At 41.6% G+C, this 18037-nt stretch overlaps 1 protein-coding gene across 1 annotated transcript; it reads right to left on the reverse strand.

Moving 5' to 3' along the window:
- Positions 1–568: 568 nt before the first annotated feature.
- Positions 569–3080, reverse strand: LOC116406957 (paraneoplastic antigen Ma2-like). The gene has a single exon (XM_031892161.1). The coding sequence runs from the start codon at positions 2863–2865 to the stop codon at positions 1507–1509; it is 1359 nt and encodes a 452-aa protein (XP_031748021.1). The 5' UTR covers positions 2866–3080; the 3' UTR covers positions 569–1506.
- Positions 3081–18037: the final 14957 nt, after the last annotated feature.

Here is an 18037-nt window from a genome sequence, read left to right on the forward strand (position 1 = left end):
TAGATGTCTGACTTATACAGGATATGCTAGACTTTTTATAGTCTCAGTACATAGCCACACCCAAAGACCCCTCATCTCTATTGTTTATTGAGGGGGCTCCCGGACATTTACATCTGTAGCCCACCCTAGGGTATGGCTTGGTGTACTGTAGTTGTGACTGTGGTGACACCCCAAAGATTCCCAGTAAATACCAACACAAACAGGAAGTAAACCCAGATTTATTACACAGGAACTGGGCTGAAAATGAGTTAGAAAAATTAAATGCAGATAAATGCAGAAAGTATGAACAGGCAGAAATAGCAATAACAGTGCAATGCAATGTAAACTGCACTAGCAGTTAAGTTCTAACAACAAAGTTTGGGAGCTCCCCTAATGTCCTATAAGCCGGCAGCGTTGGGGCCCTTAAACAACAATTTACATCCAGGATGCTTGTACTTTGTTATTATAGCTTCAAATGTGTACTGTCACAATTATCTGTGATTCTAAGTAGTGTTTTCACTGTAATCCACTTGTGTTGGTCAGTAATAATAGTCCCACAGTGGCTTGTTGCAGTCTGTATCTCCTGTGACAACTGACACAGATTGTTCCTCCTGTAAAGTATGTATGAGGGAACTATATTGTACAGGATATCCCAGTGTTACTGCTGCTGCACCAGTTACATATATACTGTATGTTAGTTACCTGTATCTCAGTACTGTGGCACACTTACTACTGAGATGTGAGACAGGAAACTTGTTTGGGGCCGCAGGTCTCCCCTCAGTACTGAGCTGGGGACTAGGAATGGTGCTGGCAGGATTTCAGTCAGCTTCCCACACTGCGCAGGGGGATCTCTGTCACTGGCTCCCATGCAGCATCCACACATACTCTGGCCTTTAGCAGAGATCTCTGGCAGCTCTCCACCCCTCAGGTGCTCAGATCCACTTCCTCCCTTCTTCCTCTTCCTTTTTTGGAGCGCATCCTCTCCAGAGCATGGCCTGATGGGATCTGTAGTCTTTTTGTTCCTATTACTATAGATACTGCTGCAGTCCTTATATCAACAGTGAAAATCCACATAAAGCAGGAAAATAGGCTTACTTTCAGGGAAACCAGCTTGGCTACACTCTCCCGCCACTAGAAATCTTGTGTCCCCACAAGGAAACAATAAGACCACAAACCCAAAAAAAAACCTATACATTACTTATCATGCTTGAGCAAAAATTACAATATGGTACCTTTTGCACATTCCAACAATATTCATTTCCCTCTGAATAATACTGGGTTGGGATGCCACCACTTAAGTCAAAGCATAAGGGAGTTTCCTTTGCTTCTGTAAGTATCCTTCTGCACCATCAGTATGGCATTTAGGGAAACTGTTATGATCCCTGTGTCTTCTTGAAGTCTGCTTACGGGCATTTTTAGGTTGTGGATGAGGGTCGCTTTTGTTAGACTGAGCTGCCTCCTCACACCTTTTAGCACTATTAAGGGTTTTCTTGGAGCATTCATTAAATGAGCGCCCAGCTTGCTCCATCACTGAGGCTCTCTGAAGTTTCCCTGCATCTTTTTCCTCTCTGCATTCAGTAATTTAGATAATTGGTTGATTACTTTATCGGTGTTTGGTTTGTTTCGACATCGTGCTCTATAATGACCAGCCTCTCCACACTTGTAACATATCACTATGTTTCCGAAAGTGTTATCAGGGGTAGGACCAGGCCTGTCTGACCTTGCAGATGTGGTATTGAGCATAGTGCTAGCTGCCCCCGAGGTTGACAAATGACTTTTGGTTAACTGAGTCATTAGTTCGGTTAACATCTGTAGTTGTCCCCTCATCTGGGTCATCTCTTGACTTGATTCCATAGGGCATACAGTTTTGACTGTGGCTTTTGGCCCAGAGCTGGCACCCACCACCGACCCTTTGACCTCTAGCCTGGCTTCCTCCTCTCGGACTTCTTTTATTAGCTGATTGTACGTGAGTATTTCCTCCCCTTGTTTCATCCTCAACTTCAGCATTATGGGATCAAGGGGTTGAGCTCCCTGTAGGATCTGTTTCACTCTCACTTTGTCCACCAACTTTGGATCCAAGCCCTTCTTTAACAATATCTGATGAAGGATTTTGTCTAGACATTGTATATAGTCTGACAATTTCTCTCCATGCCCCTGATAAGTATGCTCAAACTGGTAAAGTAGATCAGCAGCATTTTCAGTTCTGCCAAACACATCTTGCAAAGCTTGCAGATAATCATAGGCAGTGCAGTCCTGTTTACTTAACTTCAGATTCCGCACAGTGTCTGCAGCTGCTCCTCTCAGACTTTCAGCTATTCTTTGTTTCTTATGGGCCTCAGGAATATCCCATTCATCCAATACTTGCATAGACTGTTCCATCCAAGACTCATAATCATCCTCACCTGTAGGAACAGGCTGGGATCCAGAGAAGAACCGCAGTTTACGATAACCAATCCCATTATAGGGGCTGCTGCCCTTTGTACATTTCTCAACAAAGTCACCTAGGGCAGTAATGAAGTCAGGTCCTATTGTTGTGGACACAGCCAAAGGTGGCTCATTTGCAGTAGATGTAGGAGATCCCCCTTCTGGTGACCCTTCAGTGGGGAAAACTAACCGAGCTTTGTGGCCCTCTTTACCAAACTCTACTGTAGGTGGTGCATTTAGGTTTATTACTCGGCAGTCCCACTCCAGCAACACACTTGTGGTAGCAGTAGCATCATCTTTCTTCATGCCTCTTATGAAACAACGACCCTGGGGAATGACTTCATCCATTAATTGATATATTTGCCTAGTAGTAAAATCTTCTTTAGGAAGTAGCAGTGCTAGACAATGGTCTGTGTTGATGTTTAGGGTTTGGCACCACTCTGCAACAGTTTCAGGGTCCATATTTGATCTCTTCTCTGGCTGTTACTCTTAAAGGGAATGTGGGCGTAGCTTCAAGAATCCCGGACGAGCCACCAAATGTAGCCCACCCTAGGGTATGGCTTGGTGTACTGTAGTTGTGACTGTGGTGACACCCCAAAGATTCCCAGTAAATACCAACACAAACAGGAAGTAAACCCAGATTTATTACACAGGAACTGGGCTGAAAATGAGTTAGAAAAATTAAATGCAGATAAATGCAGAAAGTATGAACAGGCAGAAATAGCAATAACAGTGCAATGCAATGTAAACTGCACTAGCAGTTAAGTTCTAACAACAAAGTTTGGGAGCTCCCCTAATGTCCTATAAGCCGGCAGCGTTGGGGCCCTTAAACAACAATTTACATCCAGGATGCTTGTACTTTGTTATTATAGCTTCAAATGTGTACTGTCACAATTATCTGTGATTCTAAGTAGTGTTTTCACTGTAATCCACTTTAATAATAGTCCCACAGTGGCTTGGTGCAGTCTGTATCTCCTGTGACAACTGACACAGATTGTTCCTCCTGTAAAGTCTGTATGAGGGAACTATATTGTACAGGATATCCCAGTGTTACTGCTGCTGCACCAGTTAGATATATACTGTATGTTAGTTACCTGTATCTCAGTACTGTGGCACACTTACTACTGAGATGTGAGACAGGAAACTTGTTTGGGAGCGCAGGTCTCCCCTCAGTGCTGAGCTGGTGAGTAGGAATGGTGCTGGCAGGATTTCAGTCAGCTTCCCACACTGCGCAGGGGGATCTCTGTCACTGGCTCCCATGCAGCATCCACACATACTCTGGCCTTTAGCAGAGATCTGTGGCAGCTCTCCACCCCTCAGGTCCTCAGATCCACTTCCTCCCTTCTTCCTCTTCCTTTTTTGGAGCGCATCCTCTCCAGAGCATGGCCTGATGGGATCTGTAGTCTTTTTGTTCCTATTACTATAGATACTGCTGCACTCCTTATATCAACAGTGAAAATCCACATAAAGCAGGAAAATAGGCTTACTTTCAAGGAAACCAGCTTGGCTACACATCCATATATGTCCAAAAGGTCCATTCTGTCTAAATATCACAGTGGCTATTAGCACAAGTCAGTGTCTAGAATTATGTTTGTTATCTTAAAAGCAATCAGCAGAGCTTGAGAAAACAAGGGGTTACTTCTTACCACATTTCATAACATTTCAGCACATTATTTTTCAGTACATTATGCATACTTAAAGTATTAATTCTTAATTTTCCTTACACCCCCAGAGACCCCCAGAAAACCATATATTTTTATAGTACACATTCTGCTGGATTCAAAATAGGTAAAGTTATTTTTCTACACCAGAGTACCACATGGCAAAGCTATACTAAAAACAGATCAGGAACACTAATACAGGGATAAAAAATGCAATAAAACCACAAAAATTGTGCAAATCAATGAAACAACAAAATAAGTCACAGAACAGCTGCTTGCTGCTTGTAGGTCAGTCCTGCAACAATCGCATTGCAGGACCGACATGACAGCCCCCCTGGCTTGTTGCTCAGGGGGCTGTCATTGCTCCTAACTCTCTGCAGAAGCGGCACATGCCTCCTCTGCAGAGAAAAACCTTAATCTGCCAAACGACGTATGTAGGCTTTTTTTATGTCACATGTGCTCGGCAGCTGAAATGTTAAATTAAGGTACCCTTTGACATCTATGGCAATTTGCATTTAATACGCAAGTTTTTTGAATGGCCTTTGACAACAGTACAACATATAATTCAGGTTATATGATCTATTATCTGGAGTTCTTTTTGCTTGGAATATTCCGGATAAGGGATCTTTCTTTAATTTGGATCTCCATACCTTACGCATACTAAAAGTCATTTAAACATGAAATTTACCCAGTAGGATTCATGCAGCTTAGTACCATTAAGTGCAAGCTACTGTTTTATTATTATTGAAAATAGCTGAGAATCTACAAGAAGTTTCCAGAGAATGGGAGGTCCTGGGCCCTAGAAAACCCTGTAATGGGGCTGGAATAGGCTTATATGTCTAGAGTCAAATCAGTTTCTTCCATATCTCAGGTGTGGGTGGTGCAGGCTAACATGGATAAGCCAAGCCACTGTGTCAAGTTATACCTGTGGAGCTCAGCAATGACAGGCAGACAGGTTTGTTAGCACAGGCAGCGGTCATCCCATTGAGAAGATTAGTGTTGACTTTAACAGTTAGACCAAGTTAAGTTAGGGAAAATAGCATTGATGCGCAGTCCCAGGAAGAGCTAGAAGAGGAGCAGCACTGAATTGTGCAGTATGGTATGTGGCACAGTAGTGTTAGAAGGGGATAGCATTCTCCAGGGTGTCCCCCTCAGTAGCTTCTGGCAACTCTGTGAGTTTGTAGCCAGGCCACAAGGATAGACTGAGATGGGAAGAAAAAGAGACCCTCCCTTGAGAGCAGCCAGAGCTACTTCATAATAGCATTAAAGTTGCCTTTGCTTTCAGAGACTAATTCTCTGTGTTGTCCATAGTGGGAAACAAATACTGGTGTTTATTTGCAAATATGTCCCTGCAGTGATGCTCAGAAATCAAGGACAGCAGAAAACCCCGAGTGCCCGTGTAACTGGAAACAACACAATGACAAACGCTGGACTCCTCTTCATCTTATGGACATCATTCCTAACACCCTGTGGTAAGTGGAGTATTCCCTTTTTCATATTACATTGGCTAAATATCTTCTGAATAGCTGGTTAAACTCACCTCTACACTAAGGGGTTTTTTAATCAAAGATTATGGAAAAGGTCCTGTGCATTGTGCATTGTGCATTGGCGTCTAATTGCAATCGCAACTTTCCCCATGATTCTCAAATTTTTCATTTGATTTTCTGCATATTCAATCATGAATAGGTTAAACACAGTTTATGTAAATGTATGTTAAAAAATCTCTGGCATTTCCAAGCCATTTGATAAATCCCACCTGGTGCAAAATCATGAAAAAAACTTGATTTTCTACTTTTCCAAAATACTAAAGATACACTTTCTGTTTATTTCAATAGTATCTTACAATATATGTACTGTTGCCCTGCACTAGTAAAGGTTCAGTGTGTGCTTCAGAAGACTACTATAGTTTATATAAACATAACTGCTGTGTAGCCCCGGGGGCAGCCATTCAAACTAGGAAGAAGGACAAAAGATATAGCAGATAACAAATAAGCTCTGTAGAATGCAATGGTGTTTAACAGAGCTTATCCGCTTTTGTAGTTTAGCCCTATTTTAATTTGAATGGCTGTTTTTTTTCTTGTTACTGTTCTTTTAAGGTGGAATAATTTGTCTTTTCTGATAAATTGTGCAAAACTGCAGCAAAAAAAAACTTTTTGCTGCGTGTGATAAATTTCGTGCTACCGTGTGCATTAATTTTAATTCTTGCGTTAATTTGCACGCCAAAATAACACTAACGCATGATTCACAAACACTTAGACGCGCTAAATATCGCATTAGTCTGTGCGAAAATTAACGCCTACTTGGGGCAGGCGGTAATTATAGAAAAGTACAGTTCATGAGCTTTTGGCAACACAATATGGACTTTGCAGTGGGATTTATTCAAGTCTGTGTTGGTCCCAGAGTGATGCAGCCGCCAGTTTGCAGGGAAATGGGCATTTGCAGAAAAGTAGTTTTCCAAAAGTAAAGCCTTGTATGGCAAATATGGCATTTTTTCGCACGCGGCGATTATTTGTACACAATGCGTTGATTAGCGCGTGTTGCATCCAATACCGCACGAAAATAGTCTTCGTGATTTAAATTACGCATGTAGCATCGCGTCTAAATTAACGCAAGTATCCTTTTAGTGAATCGTGTGTTAAGAGGCAAAAAATTAGACGCGATAAAATTTTTTTAACACATGCTATAAATAGCGCTCGTTTTATTGACCTTTAGTGAATCGGCCCTATGGTGTTTTGTTTTCTGAAGTCAGCCAAAGTTTGCTTGCATGGAAACTTCAGGCAACAGTTTTCCCGCTGACGATTCACTTAATTGCTGGTGGAAAAGCATTCTGGTGAGATTTGTCTCTCAGTGGCCCAGATTTAACCAAAAGTGACAAATCTCCCCGTGTGCCATTACCTAAATGAGGTGGCACACAGGAAGATTAGTTGCCCGCGAAAACTTCGCTACCACAGACGACTAATCTCCCCAAAATGCCATCCCACTGGCAAGAATGTAAATGACTGGTGGGATGGCATATGCATTACTTTGGTTTTCTGAAGTCGCTGGAAGTTTCCTTGAGAGGAACTTGCAACTCTGAGTAGGAACACTTGTATAGAGCAACTGAATTTATTTAGTCTGTGAGTGTCAAACTGTCAGTATTGATCATTCCCTACTTCTATGTGTTGCAGCAGCAGCAGCAGGAGGAGGAGGAGGAGGAGACGTCTCTCTCCCAGTGACTGGCCGTGTAGGGGAGACTGTCACACTGCTGTGCCCTCTGAATCTGACAGATCACATTTATAGAGTCACATGGATATTTCACGACAATGGGAAAATAATAATCCTGGCTGAATTCAGAGACCAGAAGTTTATCAGAGTGAATGGGAATTATTTCCCCAACCGGCTGGAAGGATCTAATACTGGCACCGCATTACTGATCAGGGAGCTGAGAATGGAGGATTCTGGGAACTTCATTGCACAATATCATGTTAATGGAGAAGAGGAAAATATTTCCTTTATTCTTATAGTGGAGAGTAAGTGAAATGCATTCGTGGAAAGACAAAAATTTGTGGAAAGCCAAAAAAAAAAACACATTGTCAATGTTTTATTTTGTTTTTGGTTTTTTTTGCAGTGGAACCTGGCAAAAAATTGCTCATCACCATTACAGAGATTATGCATCATTCCCACCAGTCCCTGCCCCAGTGGAGCTTACAATCTAAGGTCCCTATCCCATTCCCATCAGTCCCTGCCCCAGTGAGTTTACAATCTAAGGTCCCTATCACATTCCCATCAGCCCCTGCCCCAGTGAGCTTACAATCTAAGGTCCCTATCACATTCCCATCAGTCCCTGCCCCAGTGGAGCTTACAATCTAAGGTCCCTATCCCATTCCCATCAGTCCCTGCCCCAGTGAGCTTACAATCTAAGGTCCCTATCACATTCCCATCAGCCCCTGCCCCAGTGAGCTTACAATCTAAGGTCCCTATCACATTCCCATCAGTCACTGCCCCAGTGAGCTTACAATCTAAGGTCCCTATCACATTCCCATCAGTCCCTGCCCCAGTGGAGCTTACAATCTAAGGTCCCTATCCCATTCCCATCAGTCCCTGCCCCAGTGGAGCTTACAATCTAAGGTCCCTATCCCATTCCCATCAGTCCCTGCCCCAGTGGAGCTTACAATCTAAGGCCCCTATCACATTCCCATCAGCCCCTGCCCCAGTGAGCCTACAATCTAAGGTCCCTATCACATTCCCATCAGTCCCTGCCCCAGTGGAGCTTACAATCTAAGGTCCCTATCCCATTCCCATCAGTCCCTGCCCCAGTGGAGCTTACAATCTAAGGTCCCTATCCCATTCCCATCAGCCCCTGCCCCAGTGGAGCTTACAATCTAAGGCCCCTATCCCATTCCCATCAGTCCCTGCCCCAGTGGAGCTTACAATCTCAGGTCCCTATCACATTCCCATCAGCCCCTGCCCCAGTGGAGCTTACAATCTAAGGCCCCTATCCCATTCCCATCAGTCCCTGCCCCAGTGGAGCTTACAATCTAAGGTCCCTATCACATTCCCATCAGTCCCTGCCCCAGTGGAGCTTACAATCTAAGGTCCCTATCACATTCCCATCAGTCCCTGCCCCAGTGAGCTTACAATCTAAGGTCCCTATCACATTCCCATCAGTCCCTGCCCCAGTGGAGCTTACAATCTCAGGTCCCTATCACATTCCCATCAGCCCCTGCCCCAGTGGAGCTTACAATCTAAGGTCCCTATCACATTCCCATCAGTCCCTGCCCCAGTGAGCTTACAATCTAAGGTCCCTATCACATTCCCATCAGCCCCTGCCCCAGTGAGCTTACAATCTAAGGTCCCTATCACATTCCCATCAGCACCTGCCCCAGTGGAGCTTACAATCTAAGGTCACATTCACACACACACACACTAGGGGAAGTTTTATCAGGAGCCAGTTATTCTGCCTTATGTTTATGGAGTGTGGGAGGAAACTGGGGAGAACATTTACTCCATTAAATTATATGTAATTTCAAAACAAATTAATCTAAAATTGCTCAGAGAGCTCTTCTAAGCACTATTGCAATATATGTTCTCTTTCTTTTTTTTCTGTCTAGAGTCAGAAAAAACTGTGAGAACTGTGAGAAAAATTGTGATGTTGTTTTGCCTAGAAAATTAAGTTAAAAGAATGATTTGATGTTTCCCTAGTCAGAGTAACATCACAGTACTTACGCCCATTGTAAATGTATAATAAGGGATCATTTGCACACGTTTTCCTCAGTGTACCCTGTATGTGGTTGCTGGGTCCTACCTCTGTATTTAGAGCTTGTGTTGGCATTTTAGGTGAGAGCCAAGTGTCTGGTCTCATATTACCCAGCCAAGTTTAGCCAAAAATCAAACATAAACCCCACCCTCTGAGGTGACAATTCATTTGGGGCAAAGGGCTTTCCTAGACCATCCACCCTTGTAAAGAAAAGCTAAAGGTGCAATGCAGGCTTAGATACAGTGACAGTTGTGGATATGGGTCCTTGGGTAAGATCATTATGCTCATGTCTTTGGTACTGTTAAGATAATGTTATTGTAGATGATTGTGAAGTCATCATATTTTATTAGCGGTTATCAAATTATCATTACAGAATTTGTGGTACAGAATAAATTGCGACCAGAGAACTGTGCTCACAAGATCATACAAGGATGTATTTTGAGATTATTATTGGGATTTGGTCAGGTGTAAGTTGAAAAATTCATGGCCTGGCCTTCACTACTCCTTATTCCATTACGTCCTACAGGCAGCACACCCAGGGTTAACTCCCGCTCCCCCTGATAGGACAGGTAGCACAAAAAAATATTAGCCAGCCTTTAAAACAACCACTTAACCCCTCCCCCAGCATGTTTTTTTTCCTGTCCTACCTGAGGACATGGTAGTGAAGAGGATGAAGATCCAGACTTCTAGGAGTCTGATGGCCGTACTGGGGACTACCTTAGGGTGAGACCCCGGGGGAATGGAGGTTCCTAGGCAGAGGATCGCTGGAAGTGGAGGCGATCCATTGTGCTTGCCAAAGTTTCTCCAGTTGCTGGGAAACTGAGGGCAGCAGGACATGCTGAAGCAGGAAGAATACAGGCAGAAGCATGATGTGATGTCACTTCCGCCCTTACATGTGCACACCAGGAAGAAGGGCACAAGGAGTTTTGCACCGGCGTTTTGACCGGCGTGGATCAAGAGAAAAGGAAGAAACCGAGGAAATAAAGTTTCAAAATCATCAATTGCTAGGTGGCTTAAATAAACGATTAAGACAACCTATGTGTTGGAGGATAGTGGACCTCCAGAAATGATTAATGCTCATTCTACAAGAGGCATGGCAACATCCAAGGCAGAATGGCCATTCGCATAACCTTAGGATATTTGTAGTGCGAAGACTTGGACCAGTCTGCATACATTTGCAAAGCATTACAGACTAGACATCTTGTCGGCATGTGACACAGCCTTTGGCACTAAAGTACTGCAAGCAGTTCTCCAAGAGAGACATGACCCTCCCGTTTAGGAAAGCTAGCAATTTCCCTGGGTGTGCTGCCTGTAGGACATAATGGAATGAGAAAATTGGTAGACTTACCATTGAAATTTTCTTTTCCATTAGTCCGTAAGGCAGCACAACAATATCCCTCCCTGTAAATAAAATTGTGTGTCAGCAAACAGTGCTTTTGTCATTGTGTTGGTTGGCTAGGAAAATAACATGCTGGGGGAGGGGTTAAGTGGTTGTTTTAAAGGCTGGCTAATATTTTTTTGTGCTACCTGTCCTATCAGGGGGAGCGGGAGTTAACCCTGGGTGTGCTGCCTTACGGACTAATAGAAAAGAAAATTTCAATGGTAAGTCTACCAATTTTCTCACTGCTTCTCAATAGAGGGTGTATAATTTCCTACCATGGTGGGTGTGAGGAACATACACAGACCCCCTCTAAAGACATAGACATTATTTTTAACCTACAGAACAGATGCTACCCCCATCCTGAAAATGGCACAACTTGTGTGCAATCCACATGCTAATTAGACTACCTACAGTATTACTACAGGTTGTAAGTTGGATTTGGCAACAAGCAAGGACCAAGGAGAACTCACAGGGAGCAAAATAACAAATACAATAATGTATAAACAAACTTTATTATACAATTCTGAAAATATGATCTGTTTCTAATTGCAGAGCCCATCCCTGTACCAGTAATAGAGAAGACATTAGATGGGAATTCCTCTGATCTCTGCCATCTTCATTGTTCTGTCCCATCAAACTCACCAACCCTGTCCTACAGTTGGACCTACAGAGATACTGGCACTGACAGACTATATGCCAATGGCAGCACAATCACTGTATCACTGAAGGATAAGGCATTGGGGGCAGAATTTACCTGCTGGGTACAGAATCCTGCTCACAGGAACAGCACATCCGTCCCTTTATATCCATGTGGGGAGGCACAGACAGAAGGTATGTATGGGGGAAAGAAAATCAAAGCACTGAACACTGAAGTTTATATAAATTTAGAGATGATTAGGATATTAAAATATACAATAAGAGAAAGGCTGTGGACACGGCCGAAACGTTAGATTGACGTTTTTCACAATAAACTCCACTATTTTTTCTCTAAGTCCTGTGAGTGCGGTATTTTGTTTCTATTGTAAATATACAGTATATATATACTTTAATATCCTAATCATCTCTAAATTTATATATAAAATATATATATATATCAAAATAAAACAGCCGGCACCAAGGGTCTTTGTGTTTCAAAAAATCTCTTGTGTATTATAATTGCATGTACAACCGACCTTTTTCAAGGTGCAAATACATACAGCAACTCAGTTTAAATAGTCTGTGTGGACTGTTTTATATATATATATATACAGTATATTCAATAGTTTATGTAAATGTAATTTTTAAGTGAAATGCAGGTAATACATCATATACTAGCCCCAGAGGTGCAGTGGTTCTTAATCTATATTACAAGAATATTATATTACTTTATTCGATAATGCTATTTGCTAATTATTTTTTAATGGACTAATGTTTAACAACAGTTGGGTGACATTTGCACTGACTGAATGAGTTGCCAGTAGGGACATTGCTAATTTCTGGCAAATTGGAAAATTCACATATCAGATGTGTACACAACAAAATGGCAGAGGCGTTTGACTACAGTGTCTGATAAATAAGCCCCTTACTTGTTAAATTAAATATAAAAATGCCTCCAGCATTTTTAAAGTTAGACTATACCTTCAGAATGAACACTAAACCAACAGGTAATTTAAAGTAAAGCCAACAATTTTGTAGGGAAGTGCAGAAAATAAACCACTGGTGCAGGACCTTCAATAAAGTGGATTAAAGTGCAAACATGCCAATATTAATGCTTTATTCGCTTAAAAATGTGGACCTTAAAAAAAAGGTACCAACAGTCTATGTGAATATCCACTGAAAACAAAGTGCGCCAAAAAAAGTGTACAGGTATTGGACCGATAATTCAGAATGCTCGGAACCTGGGGTTTTCCGGATAAGAGGTCTTTCCGTAATTCAGATGCCCTACCTTAAGTAATCTAATAAAATTATTTAAACAGTAATTAAACCCAATAGAACTTTTTTTTACAGAGAAAAGGGAATCATTTAACCATGAAATAAACCCAATAGGGCTGTTCTGCCCCCAATAAGGGGTAATTATATCTTAGTTGGGATCAAGTACAGGTACTGTTTTATTATTACAGAGAAAAGGGAATCATTTAACCATTAAATAAACCCAATAGGGCTGTTCTGCCCCCAATAAGGGGTAATTATATCTTAGTTGGGATCAAGTACAGGTACTGTTTTATTATTACAGAGAAAAGGGAATCATTTAACCATGAAATAAACCCAATAGGGCTGTTCTGCCCCAATAAGGGGTAATTATATCTTAGTTGGGATCAAGTACAGGTACTGTTTTATTATTACAGAGAAAAGGGAACCATTTAACCATGAAATAAACCCAATAGGGCTGCTCTGCCCCAATAAGGGGTAATTATATCTTAGTTGGGATCAAGTACAGGTACTGTTTTATTATTACAGAGAAAAGGGAATGATTTAACCATTAAATAAACCCAATAGGATTGTTCTGCCCCCAATAAGGGGTAATTATATCTTAGTTGGGATCAAGTACAGGTACTGTTTTATTATTACAGAGAAAAGGGAATCATTTAACCATGAAATAAACCCACTTATCACTTTTAAAAATTGGAATTATTTGCTTATAATGGAGTCTCTGGGAGATGGCCTTTCCATAATTCAGAACTTTCTGGATAACGGGTTTCCGGATAAGGGATCCCATACATGTAGTGTCGTGGAACACTATGATTCATTTTTTCGGCCCTTTTGTTACAGATATGCTCACCTATCCTATATCCCACATTTTTTTGTTCTGCCAACATAAAACTAATTGCATGGATATATAATTAGGTAAACATCATAAATGGAAGCACCATTGATTAATGTATTTCTTAGCGGAATATAATTCCCCATATTCCTTTTTGATAAATAAAAGGGCATGCCACAAAACATTTGCAATCGCACTTAAAAGTGCCTAAACCTAAAGGTATTGGTCTTGGTGTGTTGGTATTTTTTTTCCCAAATTTTGGAGGGGGGCCACTGTATCCTTAACCTTTTTACTGCCAGTGATGTATGGGATACGTCGTGGCAGTAAAAGGGCTTAAATGCCAATGAAGTGTCCCATACGTCGTTGGCATTTAAAGGCTACTCTCTGCAGCGGTGGCGTGTGCCGCCGCTGCAGAGAGTTTCTAGCAATGACAGCCCCCCTGGGCAACGAGCAAAATGTTCAAAAACTGTCTGGCAATACAAGTTCCGCTTTGACCAAAATGGCTGGCAGTAAAAGGGTTAATAGTACCTGATTTCTTTAATCAAATTCTTTTCTTAATATGGGATCTGCTGTGATGAGGTGCCAGTGTTTATAAATGGCCTGTCTAAAACATAATACTTTCTGTAAAAATGGCCCCTTTATTGGAGCTCCCTATAGATCCTCTCAGGTACCTGTCTGTGTTTTAAAGGAGGGGTGGGCGTGTCATGACAGTCCCTGCCAGAAGCACAGTAGGAGGAGGAGAGCCAATCACAGTTGTACAGTCACACAAGCACAGATAGGCTTTAGTTCCTTATCAGTAGAGATGTAGCGAACCTCACAAAAAAAGTTCGCGAATCCGTTCACGAACTTCCGCCAAAAAGTGCGAACTTTTGCGAACTTTGCGAACCCCATAGACTTCAATGCAGGAGGGGGATCAAGGGCAAACATTTCTCTGAAAAATACGTTGTTGACACAGCGTTGCGTTTTGTGCTGTAAAGGGCAGAAATCACACTACATTCCTAAACTTGTGTAATAAACTGCTTTAAAACGTCCGGCGTCTACATGCCAATCAAGTCGTGTAAAGGTTACAGCGGTTCACACGCAAAGACAAAACGCCGCAGTAGTGGATACGGAATATATTATTGCTGGTGGAAAAACGTTGCTCAGGTGATTTTATTGCAATGCAATGTCACTACTATGGGGCACATTTACTAATCCACGAATCCGAATCCCGAACGGCAAAAATTTGTATTGGAAACGAAAATTTCTGAACTTTTTCGTCATCGTTGCAACTTTTTCGTATTTTTGCACGACTTTTCGTTGTGAATTTTTCGTATTGAACGATCGTAAACACTGGGAAAACCTTTCTGACTTTGATCCTTCAGTGCATGTCTGCATGGGCTCGATCAGTGCACTTGCGCACGAAAGAACGTTCGTTGCACAACAAACGTTCTTTCGTTCAATCCAAAACTTTCGGTAAGGAGACGAAAATTCGGGGAAAATACGAAAAAGTTGTGATGGCAACGAAAAAGTCGCAAAAATACCGATCATTACGAAAAAAACGCATTCGGACACCTTCGGAGCATTTGTGGATTAGTAAATGTGCCCCTATGTGTAACGTGTTTGGTGCACTACTATGAACAACAGCAAACAGCACTGGACACATTAAAGAACAGTAAGTTAAATAAAAAAAAAAATTAATAATAAAAAAAAAGTGATCTCTGGTTGGTGCTGGGGGTGAACTACTAGGAGCAGCACACCAGTCCCCAACACAGCTAGACTAATAGCACTGGGCTCTATAAATTACAGTAGCAAAGTAAAAAAACACAAATAAAAAAGAATGATGTGAATGTGTGGTTGGTGCTTAGTGCACTACTATGAGCAGCACACCTGTCTCCAACACACACAGACGGAGCTGCAGTACACAATGAAAAGAAGAGTAACAGTAATCAGAAAATAAAAGCAGTCCTTACAAGGACTATTGGGTTACAGCAGATGATCAGCACAGGACAGCTGCCCACAGCAGCTACATACAGAGCAGTAGAAAGTAGATTACTAGTCAGCAAAGCTACCTAAACTGTCCCTCAAACCCCTGCACAGCTCTCTCCCTATGCTAACTCATCAAGCACACACAGGCAGAATGTAAAATGGCTGCTGGGCTTCGGTTTATATATGGAAGGGACTGGTCCGGGGGTGGTCCAGAAGGGAGAGCTGCCTGATTGGCTGCCATGTATCTGCTGGCTCTGGGGTGAGAGGTCAAAATTTGGCTCCAGCTAAGGCGAACCCAAAATTGCGAACATCGCTAAAAGTTCGCGAACTTGCGAACACCCGATTTTCGTGCGAATTAGTTCTCCGGTGAACAGTTCGCTACATCTCTACTTATCAGGTCAGCCTAGCTGCCGATTGGTTCCTATCCTACAGTGCAGTGTGCTGAGTGCCACCGCCCCCCCTGCACAGTCTGGAGAAGGAGGCAGCAGGAAGTGGAACTGATGGGCAGGGCTAGTGGGGTTTTGGGAGAAATTTTCAATAAATCAGCCCTAAACACTACTTTTTAAATTTTCTATATTTAGATGACAGACACAATATTGTTTTTAATACAATATGTCCCCTTTAAGTAATTAAAGTGGGAATTTTTCTGTTCAGCATTATCCAATAGCACATACTACTAGAGAAATATATTCTTTAGGCTTCTTTTTAACATATGGACTGTTTTATTTGATATACTGTACATTTATAGTGATCTGCAATGTGCAGGGGTATAGTTTTCCTTTAAGGCTATTGTTGAATAGATGCAATGTAATAAATCAATTGTGTGCCATGAACTCCATACTCAAACTTATCCTGACTGGAGCTCCATTAGTTAGGACCACACGTATGTATTTAATCACCTACAATGTATGGCCCTTTCCATATGACAAGACAAATAGTTGTAGTAAAGAAGAATATTGTTAGTGGGGCAGAAACAAGAAAACAGGGACAAGTTTAGCTGAAAGTTTTTTACTTTTATTATATGGAGATGGATATTTTGTAATCTATGTTGTTGTTTTCTATCATTTCAGCACCTAGAAGAGATTATCTTCAGCCCTTAATAATTGCCATGAGTTTGCTCTGTGTTATACTTGTCTGCATCATCATTATAGCTGTATATAAAGCTGCATGTAAAGCTGTATATAGCAGAAGAAGACAAGCAATGAAGGTAAGTGATATATCTAAAGTTTCAAGTTATACCATCTGCAAAGGTTCCTCTGAAGTTTCATAGCTTTTGTTTATACTTTTTTAAGCACCAAGCATAAAGTCTAAAGACCAGTCCAGCACCTTTCCAATGCAGTACTACACTGTGTTCAGCAATACTGTATTCATGAGGGGGAAGGATGGGTGTTGTGTTGGCATCCTCTTTGATACCACCTAGGGGCAGATTTATCAAAACACATGTTCGAATCCCAAATGGGAAAAATTTGGATTGGAAACGAAAATTTCTGAAGATCACAAATATCACTAAAATGCTTCCGAAAAAATCGTATTAGTCCCGATAATATCGTACTGGGGATCCGAAAGTCATGAAATTTTCGTACCGAACGATTGTAAACAGCGGCAGTCCCAATCCGATTTTTTTGCGCTAAAAATACGAAAGAGTCGCGCAAGGTACGAAAAAGTCGCGGAAAATACGCTCATTACGAAAAAAACGTGTTCGGATGCATTCGGAGCATTCGTGGATTAGTAAATGTGCCCCCTAGTGTGTGCACCCACAAGCATTGACGGGGAAAGTAGTATTGGTGCCCAAGGTAATACTACTTGATTTAGTACCCTGCCTACCTGCTTCATACCTGCATGGTACCACTGGGAGTGGTGATTGCCAAAGAGATCCTGTCCATCAGGCTCCCCTGTGGTTGTGGGGTTCCGCTATATGGTAGTTATGCCACAGTTATTAAAATTGTTTTACATCTGTAATAAAGTTTAGGTCCCCAGTTTTAGAGAGCTGGGTGTGCACATTGGAGAGTTTTATTGAAAGCTTTATGGCCCTTTTATTTAACTTTTTCTTTTCAAAAGACTTTTTTGCCTGGAATTAAAACAGCATTTTCTTTTGCTTCTTTTCAGAATAAAAAGACCCCTAAAGATGATATTACATACAGTGTTATTAACAGAAATATTAATCAGGTAAGACATCTGAAGGAATTTATTTCTAATATTTTCTGGTATGTTACTCATACTTATCCCTTGGAAACGATGAATAAAAGCCAGACATGGGCTAGATCACAGATCTCCTCCAGCAGGTAGGTCATGTCAGCAACTCTATCAGATAAAAGTTATTTAATGCTACTTTGTACGGGACATTTTCATACCAAATGCAACATGCAAGTGCAGTTTTGGGTGCAATTCACCATCTTTTCCACAATGCAACTTTTCCCACTGCAACCGGTGGATAGGGGAGTCTCGAATGCACTGTTTTATATATCTGCTTACAACATAATTCCCTGTGTTTAATTAGCCTAACTTTATCAGATGTACATGATATCAATGTGTACCAAACCTAAACCATATGTTATAATATATTATTCAAAGAAAGTATCACTAAGAAAAACTGAGAGTGCAACGACCAGAAGTAATTTGGTTCTGAGCAGAATGTCAGGTTTCTATTA

The sequence above is a fragment of the Xenopus tropicalis genome, chromosome 8 (genome assembly GCF_000004195.4).
Source record: "Xenopus tropicalis strain Nigerian chromosome 8, UCB_Xtro_10.0, whole genome shotgun sequence".
NCBI classification, from domain to species: domain Eukaryota; kingdom Metazoa; phylum Chordata; class Amphibia; order Anura; family Pipidae; genus Xenopus; species Xenopus tropicalis.

What these genes read in the sequence shown, in the direction of transcription:
- LOC116406957 (XM_031892161.1), bottom strand. Translation starts at nt 2,865, where the DNA reads ATGGACCCTGAAACTGTTGCAGAGTGGTGCCAAACCCTAAACATCAAC.